Source organism: Crassostrea angulata, chromosome 10, assembly GCF_025612915.1.
Source record: "Crassostrea angulata isolate pt1a10 chromosome 10, ASM2561291v2, whole genome shotgun sequence".
Classification (NCBI taxonomy): domain Eukaryota; kingdom Metazoa; phylum Mollusca; class Bivalvia; order Ostreida; family Ostreidae; genus Magallana; species Magallana angulata.
The window spans coordinates 32,456,910-32,469,391 of record NC_069120.1 but is presented as its reverse complement, the minus strand read 5'-3'; the positions used below and the strand labels follow the sequence as shown (position 1 = coordinate 32,469,391).

The 12,482-nt window shown below is 37.9% G+C and overlaps 1 protein-coding gene across 1 annotated transcript in view; it reads left to right on the top strand.

Moving 5' to 3' along the window:
* Positions 1-12,482, top strand: part of LOC128167220 (phosphatidate cytidylyltransferase, photoreceptor-specific-like) — a 108,989-nt gene that overhangs the window by 74,146 nt on the left and 22,361 nt on the right. Inside the window, exon 8 of the mRNA XM_052832799.1 lies at positions 11,548-11,700. Coding sequence (XP_052688759.1) covers positions 11,548-11,700 — 153 coding nt within the window. The remainder of the gene's footprint in view (positions 1-11,547; positions 11,701-12,482) is intronic.

Sequence of the window (12,482 nt, the reverse complement as noted above, 5' to 3'; positions counted from 1 at the left end):
CGGTCAATCAGTTTATAACATCGGGTTCGGTATTCCATATCGAAAACGAAAGTTCTTTGTTTGAAGCAGTCATGTTTGAATGTTGACACATGACAAACGGGGCAAACTGACACAGATGAATTTGCTTGTTGTGCAACAGTTTACGTGTGAAGGGATACTTGAAACATGCAAAATATATTTGTGCCGATTTTGTGAAGTAAATTGAGGTTAAATCTTTCAATGCATTGACATTTTCACTTGTGACAGAAGTTTTAGATTATTTTGATTTTCGTTTCATTTTCGTTATGCTTTTAACTTTAGGGGAACTATTGCCTGTATTTTGGAATGTTTAAGTATCGAATCAAATATAGACTTCGGTATTCGGGTAAATCAGACAGCTGATTGTTTACCTGCACAAAATAAGCAAAATCTGATGCACTTACAACACAATTATTATAAATTCTATACATTCTATTGGTAATTCGGAATGATCTCTACGTAATGGTTGATGAATACAACGTGTTTTGTTAAAATGCTCGGCATTTTCAGTATAAACAGAGATTGTTTTCGCTGCTAGATATATATAGGTATATATATTTTATGAAAAATAAGTTGTGCTCTTTCTTTGTTTTAGTGCATTTTTCTTTTGTTTTAATTGTTTACAATTTTCTCTTTACTTACCATATTTGAGTGTCAAGTTTCGAATTATAAGCAAGATACAGAGCTTTGCTCACAGAACTGAGGCCATGCTTTTGTTCATTTACATTTTAAGTGCTGAATAGGAAATACCAAGTTTAAAAATCTTAAGTTGTATGTAAAAAACTCTTGTGAACAAAAAAATTTACTCAAACCTAGCAGAATTGTGAGCTCTGTATCTTGCTTATAATTCTACGATTGATGCTGAAATTTTGATTGATCACTAGAAATGTCTCGCTAAACGTTAAATACCTGTACAGGAATATTAAAAGGACGATATGCTGTAACTACTTTCTGGGGCCCCCTCCTTATACAATGAATTATATGAAATCTACACCAACTTTCATGGTTTTTCAGACACAATTAAATAAAAACGACCTGTTTAAAACAGTTTAAAACATTACTGTTATGGGGATAAATGTATTATCACTATTCTTAAAAAAAATATTACAGCGGAATATCATCTTGTAGCCATTTGTTAACGTTGATTTTGAATAAAGATGAAAATAAAGGGTGGGCCTTAGTAAAATAGAGTGATGTGCCTGTCAATACATTGCAGTCGGAAGTTAATTAAGAGGGGGGCTAGACCTTATCAGAAATCTTGACGAGCAAAAAAAAAAGGATTTTGGTTTGGGGGGGGGGCACCCCCCGGTTCCGACACTTATGCATGGATTATAATAGCTCTTAAACATATAACATGAGAACATTTTTCATTCGAGTGTATTCATCGATAAAGTGAGTAAGATTATAAAACATCACATGAGTTCACGCCTGGTAAACAACAATCATTTATAATGTGGAAGACCCATTAAACTTTTGAATGTTTTTAATTTGAGCACATAGAGGTATAATTTTCTTCATTCACATATAGGAATTTTTTAAATAAAATATAAATAACTAGCTAGTAGTAGAAGACGAAAATGTACCTATATGCATGCTCTCATATATTATTTGATCGCTTCATAAAGTGAGAGGGCAGAACTAAAATAAAGGGAATTGGAAGTTAACAGTGTACCCCTACCAAAAATTTAGTTTTATATCTTGGATATGATCTTGTTTTTGGTAAAAAAAGGTATTTCATAAACTTTTAAGGTACAATGTCAAAGATTAAGGGTAGGAAAATAAGTGAAAAGTGTGGAAACTTTATGGTACATGTATTCTTTTTTGGTTTTTATACCGAGGGGCCATATGGCACACTATCTTTTGAACACCCATATAAAGCCATTGTTGCTCAGGTGAGCGATGTGGCCCCATGGGCCTCTTGTTTCAATTTATTTAAAAAACAAATGAATTAAAAGGTATCCATTTACGTCAAGTTTTCATATCACAAAAAATTTACTTCACGTTGAAAGCCCTGACAATTTCTGGGTCCGCATAACTTAAGTCAACATTTTTTTTTCTAAGTTTCAAAAAGATATAAATGATTCAACAACTGTTTAGCCATAACTTATTTATTTCTAATCATACTCTGTTTCTATCAACATCTCAGGTAACAATACCATAATCCGGTGAATATAATACGCAGTAGTGTACAATATTCACCCCCCACTTTGGGCCTGAAAGTGGTGAAAAAAAGCTTGTTTGGATGTATAATATGCATCAAAAAAATTGACCAAACGGTAATCTTGAGTATCAACAAAGCAGTTATAATTTGTATGCACGCTCAACTTCATTGTGGGAATACGCTACCGGAAATAAGAAAAACGCAGTATTTTTATTGTAACTAATACGGTAATATCTTTATTTCATAATCAATGTTTTAAATAGACCTAGTATTAAATATTGTTTCAGAAGAGCAGCTTTAACAATCACTTCATACACAATGTGCAATTACTTTGTAAGTTCTGGGAGTCATCAAGCAAAGGGTCATTTGGTACCATAACTTTTAATGGTCAGTAACAATTAACTGAAAGGTGGAAGGACCTAACAAAAGGTCTTTCACCTGAAAGGTGGAAAGACCTAATAAAAAACAGAAGAAATACAAAAGGTTATTCACCTGAAAGGTGGAAAGACCTAATAAAAATAAACAAAACAATATCAATAGGTCTTTACACTGTGGTGTAAAGACCTAAAAACATAAGAAAAACAAAAGGTCTTTCACCTAATTACAAGAGCATAAATTCTCTTTGAAAATTTGTTTCATTTTATCTCATGTGTAAGCAAAATTATCCATTTATGATAAATAAGCATGTGTAGCATAAAATCATAAGTTTTGACAAATTCGTGAATTTCCCAAAGGGTGTCAGTCAAAAATGATTTTCTGAAAGTCAAATATCAGGCTTAGACTGATATTCTTAATGTATGAAAAAAGCATCATTTTACGCAATCTGTTTAATTTATGGTAACGGCCTTGGTTTTTATAAAACTGATGGACCAGGCAACTGGGTAAATTTTGATAAGGACATAACCTCACATATATGTTTGAGAAATATGAAAAAATTCTGTACATACAGGTGAATCTTGAACTTCAATGGACCAGGATTAAACTTCGAGAGATCAAGAGTTTGAGAGATCGAAAGTAAAAAAATAAAATTAGCAAAATTTTGTTCCGGTGTCATATAATATTTTGATACCGCGAAATATTGAACCCGGGTTCAATATATTATGCGATATTATGAACCCGGGTTCAAAATATCGCTGCGATATATTGAACCCCCCTATAAAATATTGAACCCCGGGTTCAAAATATTATGGCCGCGATATTTTGAAACCCTCTCGGATTTTCATTGCTCTTGGAGAGGGGGTTCATAATATTATGGCCGCGATATATTGAACCCTCTACTGTTTCCAATTTCCTTTGGAGAGGAGGTTCAAAATATTATGGCCGCGATATTTTGAACCCCCCTCTATTTTTCATTGCTATTGGAGAGGGGGTTCAAAATATTATGGCCGCGATATTTTGAACCCCCTACCTTTTTCCAATTCCCATTGGAGAGGGGGTTCAAAATATTATGGCTGCGATATTTTGAACCCTCTACCTTTTTCCAATTCCAATTGGAGAGGGGGTTCAAAATATAATGGCTGCGATATATTGAACCCCCTACCTTTTTCAAATTCCCATTGGAAAGGGGGTTCAAAATACTATGGCCGCAATAATTTGACCCCCCCCTCTATTTTTCATTGCTATTGGAGAGGGGGTTCAATATATTATGGCCGCGATATTTTGAACCCCCCTCTATTTTTCATTGCTATTGGAAAGGGGGTCCAAGATATTATGGCTGCGATATTTTAAACCCCCTACCTTTTTCCAATTCCCATTGGAGAGGGGGTTCAAAATATTATGGCCGCGATATATTGAACCCCCCTCTATTTTTCATTGCTATTGGAGAGGGGGTTGAAAATATTATGGCCGCGATATTTTGAACCCCCTACCTTTTTCCAATTCCCATTGGAGAGGGGGTTCAAAATATTATGGCTGTAATATTTTGAACCCCCTACCTTTTTCCAATTCCCATTGGAGAGGGGGTTCAAAATATTATGGCCGCGATATTTTGAACCCCCTCTCGAATTTTCATTGCTCTTGGAAAGGGGGTTCATAATATTATGGCCGCGATATATTGAACCCTCTACTGTTTCCAATTTCCTTTGGAGAGGAGGTTCAAAATATTATGGCCGCGATATTTTGAACCCCCCTCTATTTTTCATTGCTATTGGAGAGGGGGTTCAAAATATTATGGCAGCGATATATTGAACCCCCTACCTATTTCCAATTCCCATTGGAGAGGGGGTTCAAAATATTATGGCTGCGATATTTTGAACCCCCCTCTATTTTTCATTGCTATTGGAGAGGGGGTTCAAAATACTATGGCCGCGATAATTTGAACCCCCCTCTATTTTTCATTGCTATTGGAGAGGGGGTTCAAAATATTATGGCCGCGATATTTTGAACCCCCCTCTATTTTTCATTGCTATTGGAAAGGGGGTTCAAGATATTATGGCTGCGATATTTTGAACCCCCTACCTTTTTCCAATTCCCATTGGAGAGGGGGTTCAAAATATTATGGCCGCGATATTTTGAACCCCCCTCTATTTTTCATTGGTATTGGAGAGGGGGTTCAAAATATTATGGCTGCGATATATTGAACCCCTGACTTTTTCAAGTTCCCATTGGAAAGGGGGTTCAAAATATTATGGCCGCGATATTTTGAACCCCCCTCTTTTTTTCATTGCTATTGGAGAGAGGGTTCAAAATATTATGGCCGCTATATTTTGAACACCCCTCTATTTTTCATTGCTATTGGAGAGGGGGTTCAAAATATTATGGCAGCGATATATTGAACCCCCTACCTATTTCCAATTCCCATTGGAGAGGGCGTTCAAAATATTATGGCTGCGATATTTTGAACCCCCCTCTATTTTTCATTGCTATTGGAGAGGGGGTTCAAAATATTATGGCCGCGATATTTTGAACCCCCTACCTATTTCCAATTCCCATTGGATAGGGGGTTCAAAATATTATGGCTGCGATATATTGAACCCCCCTCTATTTTTCATTGCTATTGGAGAGGGGGTTCAAAATATTATGGCCACGATATTTTGAACCCCCTACCTTTTTAGCTCACCTGAGCTGAAAGCTCAAGTGAGCTATTCTGATCACATTTTGTCTGTCGTCTGTCTGTCCGTCTGTCCGTCTGTCCGTCCGTCCGTCCGTCCGTCCGTAAACTTTTCACATTTTCAACATCTTCTCAAGAACTACTAGGCCAATTTCAACCAAACTTGGCACAAATCATCCTTAGGCAAAGGGGATTCAAAGTTGTGAAAATTAAGGGCCGCACCCGTTTTCAAGGGGAGATAATTAGAAATCAATGAAAAATTTCGAGAAATTTTCAAAAATCTTCTTCTCAAGAACCAGAAAGCCAGGAAAGCTGAAACTTGTGTGGAAGCATCCTCAGGTAGTGTAGATTCAAAGTTGTGAAATTCATGACCCCCAGGGGTAGGGTGGGGCCACAATGGGGTGTTAAAGTTTTACATAGGCATATATAGAGTAAATCTTTAAAAATCTTCTTCTCAGAAACTAAACAGCCAGGAAAGCTGAAACTTGTGTGGAAGCATCCTCAGGTAGTGTATATTCAAAGTTGTGAAATTCATGACCCCCGGGGGTAGGGTGGGGCCACAATGGGGGGTCGAAGTTTTACATAGGAATATATAGAGTAAATCTTTAAAAATCTTCTTCTCAGAAACTAAACAGCCAGGAAAGCTGAAACTTGTGTGGAAGCATCCTCATGTAGTGTAGATTCAAAGTTGTGAAATTCATGACCCCCGGGGGTAGGGTGGGGCCACAATGGGGTGTTAAAGTTTTACATAGGAATATGTAGAGCAAATCTTTAAAAATCTTCTTCTCAGAAACTAAAGAGCCAGGAAAGCTGAAACTTGTGTGGAAGCATCCTCAGGTAGTGTAGATTCAAAGTTGTGAAATTCATGACCCCCGGGGGTAGGGTGGGGCCACAATGGGGTGTTAAAGTTTTACATAGGAATATATAGAGCAAATCTTTAAAAATCTTCTTCTCAGAAACTAAACAGCCAGGAAAGCTGAAACTTGTGTGGAAGCATCCTCAGGTAGTGTAGATTCAAAGTTGTGAAATTCATGACCCCCGGGGGTAGGGTGGGGCCACAATGGGGGGTCGAAGTTTTACATAGGAATATATAGAGTAAATCTTTAAAAATCTTCTTCTCAGAAACTAAACAGCCAGGAAAGCTGAAACTTGTGTGGAAGCATCCTCATGTAGTGTAGATTCAAAGTTGTAAAATTCATGACCCCCGGGGGTAGGGTGGGGCCACAATGGGGGGTCGAAGTGTTACATAGGCATATATAGAGTAAATCTTTAAAAATCTTCTTCTCAGAAACTAAACAGCCAGGAAAGCTGAAACTTGTGTGGAAGCATCCTCAGGTAGTGTAGATTCAAAGTTGTGAAATTCATGACCCCCGGGGGTAGGGTGGGGCCACAATGGGGTGTTAAAGTTTTACATAGGAATATGTAGAGCAAATCTTTAAAAATCTTCTTCTCAGAAACTAAACAGCCAGGAAAGCTGAAACTTGTGTGGAAGCATCCTCATGTAGTGTAGATTCAAAGTTGTGAAATTCATGACCCCTGGGGGTAGGGTGGGGCCACAATGGGGTGTTAAAGTTTTACATAGGAATATATAGAGCAAATCTTTAAAAATCTTCTTCTCAGAAACTAAACAGCCAGGAAAGCTGAAACTTGTGTGGAAGCATCCTCAGGTAGTGTAGATTCAAAGTTGTGAAATTCATGACCCCCGGGGGTAGGGTGGGGCCACAATGGGGGGTCGAAGTTTTACATAGGAATATATAGAGTAAATCTTTAAAAATCTTCTTCTCAGAAACTAAACAGCCAGGAAAGCTGAAATTTGTGTGGAAGCATCCTCATGTAGTGTAGATTCAAAGTTGTGAAATTCATGACCCCCGGGGGTAGGGTGGGGCCACAATGGGGGGTCGAAGTTTTACATAGGAATATATAGAGTAAATCTTTAAAAATCTTCTTCTCAGAAACTAAACAGCCAGGAAAGCTGAAACTTGTGTGGAAGCATCCTCATGTAGTGTAGATTCAAAGTTGTGAAATTCATGACCCCCGGGGGTAGGGTGGAGCCACAATGGGGTGTTAAAGTTTTACATAGGAATATATAGAGCAAATCTTTAAAAATCTTCTTCTCAGAAACTAAACAGCCAGGAAAGCTGAAACTTGTGTGGAAGCATCCTCAGGTAGTGTAGATTCAAAGTTGTGAAATTCATGACCCCCGGGGGTAGGGTGGGGCCACAATGGGGGGTCGAAGTTTTACATAGGAATATATAGAGTAAATCTTTAAAAATCTTCTTCTCAAAAAACTAAACAGCCAGGAAAGCTGAAAATTGTGTGGAAGCATCCTCATGTAGTGTAGATTCAAAGTTGTGAAATTCATGACCCCCGGGGGTAGGGTGGGGCCACAATGGGGTGTTAAAGTTTTACATAGGAATATATAGAGCAAATCTTTAAAAATCTTCTTCTCAGAAACTAAAGAGCCAGGAAAGCTGAAACTTGTGTGGAAGCATCCTCAGGTAGTGTATATTCAAAGTTGTGAAATTCATGACCCCCGGGGGTAGGGTGGGGCCACAATGGGGGGTCAAAGTTTTACATAGGAATATATAGAGTAAATCTTTAAAAATCTTCTTCTCAGAAACTAAACAGCCAGGAAAGCTGAAACTTGTGTGGAAGCATCCTCAGGTAGTGTAGATTCAAAGTTGTGAAAATCATGATCCCTGGGGGTAGGGTGAGGCCACATTGGGGGGGGGGGGGGGGTGTTGGTGTTAAAATTTTACATAGAAATATATACTGTGGAATCATCAAATTTCATGGGGGCCAATTTTCGTGGATTCCTTAAATTTTACAGGTTCGTGGGGACGTGTTTTCGTGTATTCTCTTAAACCTGCAAAGGAAAAATGACTTTATTACCATATTTTTTAATTTGTGGAGGATGTTAATTCGTGGATGAGAGGTACCCACGAATTCCACGAAAATTGAACCACCACGAAATCTTAATGATTCCACAGTAGAGTAAATCTTTAAAAATCTTCTTCTCAGAAACTAATCATCCAGGAAAGCTGAAACTTTTGTGGAAGCATCCTCAGGCAGTGTAGATTCAAAGTTGTGAAAATCATGATCCCTGTGGGTGGGGTGGGGCCACATTGGGGGTGTTAAAGTTTTACATAGGAATATATAGAGCAAATCTTTAAAAATCTTCTTCTTAGAAACGGATCAGCAAGATGATTCTTTATAATTATTAAGACTTTGGCTCCAGGACAATTCTTCGGCCTCACAAGAAGGTTCAGAGTTTGATGCAGCTAACTATCCCATATATAAACAATTGTAAAGGATCTTTTTGAGAACTGCAATACTCAACATGTGATATGACTATAAAATTGAAGCAGGCAGCTATTTTTTCATTAGAATCTTTTTGTATTACTGTATTGAGTTATTGGCCTTGATTTATTCATTCTTGATTATTTTAATTAATGCATCCCCTGTTAACCAATTATTGTGATGATTATTTTTATACAATAATAAATATTCAATGTATATAAGTTGTTCTGCATAAGTAGTTTTGGGTTAGGCCGGATTAGTTTGTTTGTTTTCGATTTCCAATTTTTAGATACTATGAATTATTTTAGGCCGGCACATATATAGGGACAGTGTCTATTGCATTATGATGAGTGACTGTTTGGGGTTAATCTTGAACAGGCACGGATAGATTGAGTGTGTGGACGCCCCTGCTCTATCTAATCTTTGTATTTTCTAACCTATGATACAGAGTGTACATTCTTTCCTGCCCTGTATCGCATCAATACATGTGTGCGGTCATACCTGCTTGTGGTGATTGCGGCGGAGCACTAGTGTATGGTTATCCTTGCTGGTGTTTTGGCCTTTCTAGCGCAAGTGTGCGGCACTCCCTGCTTGCGTTAGGTTGCGCTGTTGGCGCAAGTGTGCGGTCATCCCTGCTTGCGTTATCCCAGCTTGCGTTAACGTTGGTACCTGTTGAGTTGCGTAGGTGCGCGGACATCCCTGCCTGCGTAACGCGAGTCCCTCTATATGTGCAGGAGCGGTAAAGTCTGCTCTTGTAAATATTGGCAGCAATCAGGGCTATCCGAGTTCCAAGGGGGAAAAATGGATTTTATTTATACAGGATCTACATGTATTATTGTACATTGTCCAGATTGTTTGTATTATGACTCCATTAAGCTGACTTTATCATACCTATTGTTCCTCAGGTGAGCGATGTGGCCCATGGGCCTCTTGTTCCAATTCCCATTGGAGAGGGGGTTCAAAATATTATGGTCGCGATATTTTGAACCCCCCTCTATTTTTCATTGGTATTGGAGAAGGGGTTCAAAATATTATGGCTGCGATATATTAAACCCCCTACCTTTTTCCAATTCCCATTGGATAGGGGGTTCAAAAAATTATGGCTGCGATATTTTGAACCCCCCTCTATTTTTCATTGCTATTGGAGAGAGGGTTCAAAATATTATGGCCGCTATATTTTGAACACCCCTCTATTTTTCATTGCTATTGGAGAGGGGGTTCAAAATATTATGGCAGCGATATATTGAACCCCCTACCTATTTCCAATCCCCCTCTCCAATAGCAATGAAAAATAGAGGGGGGTTCAAAATATCGCGGCCATAATATTTTGAACCCCCTATCCAATGGGAATTGGAAAAAGGTAGGGGGTTCAAAATATCGCAGCCATAATATTTTGAACCCCCTCTCCAATAGCAATGAAAATAGAGGGGGGTTCAAAATATCGCGGCCATAATATTTTGAACCCCCTCTCCAATAGCAATGAAAAATAGAGGGGGGTTCAAAATATCACGGCCATAATATTTTGAACCCCCTCTCCAATACCAATGAAAAATAGAGGGGGGGTCAAAATATCGCGGCCATAATATTTTGAACCCCCTCTCCAATGGGAATTGGAAAAATAGAAGGGGGTTCAAAATATCGCGGCCATAATATTTTGAACCCCCTCTCCAATGGGAATTGGAAAAAGGTAGGGGGTTCAAAATATCGCGGCCATAATATTTTGAACCCCCTCTCCAATAGCAATGAAAATAGAGGGGGGGTTCAAAATATCGCGGCCATAATATTTTGAACCCCCTCTCCAATAGCAATGAAAAATAGAGGGGGGTTCAAAAAATCGCGGCCATAATATTTTGAACCCCCTCTCCAATGGGAATTGGAAAAAGGTAGGGGGTTCAATATATCGCAGCCATAATATTTTGAACCCCCTCTCCAATAGCAATGAAAAATAGAGGGGGGTTCAAAATATCGCAGCCATAATATTTTGAACCCCCTCTCCAATACCAATGAAAAATAGAGGGGGGTTCAAAATATCGCGGCCATAAAATATTGAACCTGGGTTCAATATTTTATGGGGGGGTTCAATATATCGCAGCGATATTTTGAACCCGGGTTCAATATATCGCGGGGTTCAAAATATTATATGACACCGGTCATTTTGGTGCTAAAATTACAGTAGCTGAAAGTTTATAGTTATAACATGGATAGTCTAACATGGTTTAATTCATATTTTCGGCTACATTACTTACTATACAGAACTTTGTTGTGTGTTTATTAAGTGGTTTTTGTTTTCACTTTGAAAAACTTTTAAGTTTTGTTTTCTTAATTACAGAATGTTTTAAATAAAGAGCGGTTAATTTACCTTAAATTTCACAAGTTATTGAAATTAATAGATCAGTAACAAATTATCTATATACCCTTTGAAGGAAGCAAGGAGTAGAGTCACTTATGTAATCAACCAATTAAAACTACCACACTAGCCCCAGGCACTCATTCGACCATCCAGGTAAGGTCCACGCGCGGAGCTATTATTATACCTTTGATCGGTTGCGTGTGTACACGGCCACCACTTTGAGTTATCAAGAGTTAAAAACAATGAAATATGTATAACGGGACCATGATTTAACTTCTAGAGGTCAAGAATTTCGAGAGAGTGGAGTTCGAGAGATCAAGAGTAAATTTGCTTAGTTATATAAAGAAAGAAATCAAGACTGTGATTTCACTTCGGGAGATTGAATTTTGAGACATCGAGTGTCACCTGTATTTTATATATGTGATGGGGTATGGATCATTATCCTAAGATTTGATATTATGATATATGATTTTTTGCTTTCAAATAATGTAAAGTTTCGTAAAGGTGATGCCTTCTCTTGGTGACCTCTGTAATCTTTGATTACCTATGTGTAGTTGTAGTGAATTTATTTTTATTATACATGTATTTGTCTGATTGATGAAAATTGTAACTAATACATGATGAATTTGTATTTTTGATGCAAGGTTTTTATCCTTTTTTAAATTTCAGATATCTTACATTTTGGTTCAGTTTGACTATTTTGTGTGTCCTGTGACATATGATGAAGCAAGTGATAATTTATCAATGGACTGCATTCGTCATCCTGTCTTTATTCTGACTGAGTTTGGTCTCCCTCTCGTCATTCAAAAGTTCTTTAGCATAGTAAGTATAATATACGTTGTGTGTTTTTCAAATGTTTAATGTGATTTTTTTGTAAAATATATTGAAGCAAAATATTGCCTTTGGGTATATGATGTGCAGTGACCCCAAACAAAGTAAATATACATCATGAAAAAGAAAACATTGCCTGGATCATATATTATCTTCCCTTAAGCCCCTTTCACAATTGGCGCACGAGCACTTTACAACACTTTGCGATCGAAATTTTTGAGCTTCGCACAAGCTCGCATACGTTGCACGGGCCCTGGCTTACGTTGCACCAGCTCTCGCATTTGTTGCATACGTTTTACTGGTCGCATCAAGTCTCCTCTAAATAGTGGACATGCACACTATTCAAACGCGACCGATAGGAATCCAAATTATCGCAGTGCAACGCACGAACATTAGTACGAACGTTTTACAACGGTTTGTGAACTCGCAAGAGTGATGCACGATTTTTAAAGGTCGCAAGAAGAATCGCAGTTTTTTATGCGCGTATTGTGCGACCATGAGACAGTTGCTCAACATGTCTCATGTTATCTTGCAACGTTTTACTATCATTGCATGACTTATCAGTAATATGCCATGCTTTGCCAACAGTTTATATACCATGTATAAGCATCTCTGTTTCAGAGCACAGTTCAACAATATACATTTATTGCATGATGGTGAGGGCTATATGAAGATTTATTTCTCCAAGAAAAATCGTATTTTCCGAGGGCATCGCCCGAGGGAAATTTGTTTTTCTTGGGTAATAAATCTTTATATTCCTTAAACATTATTGC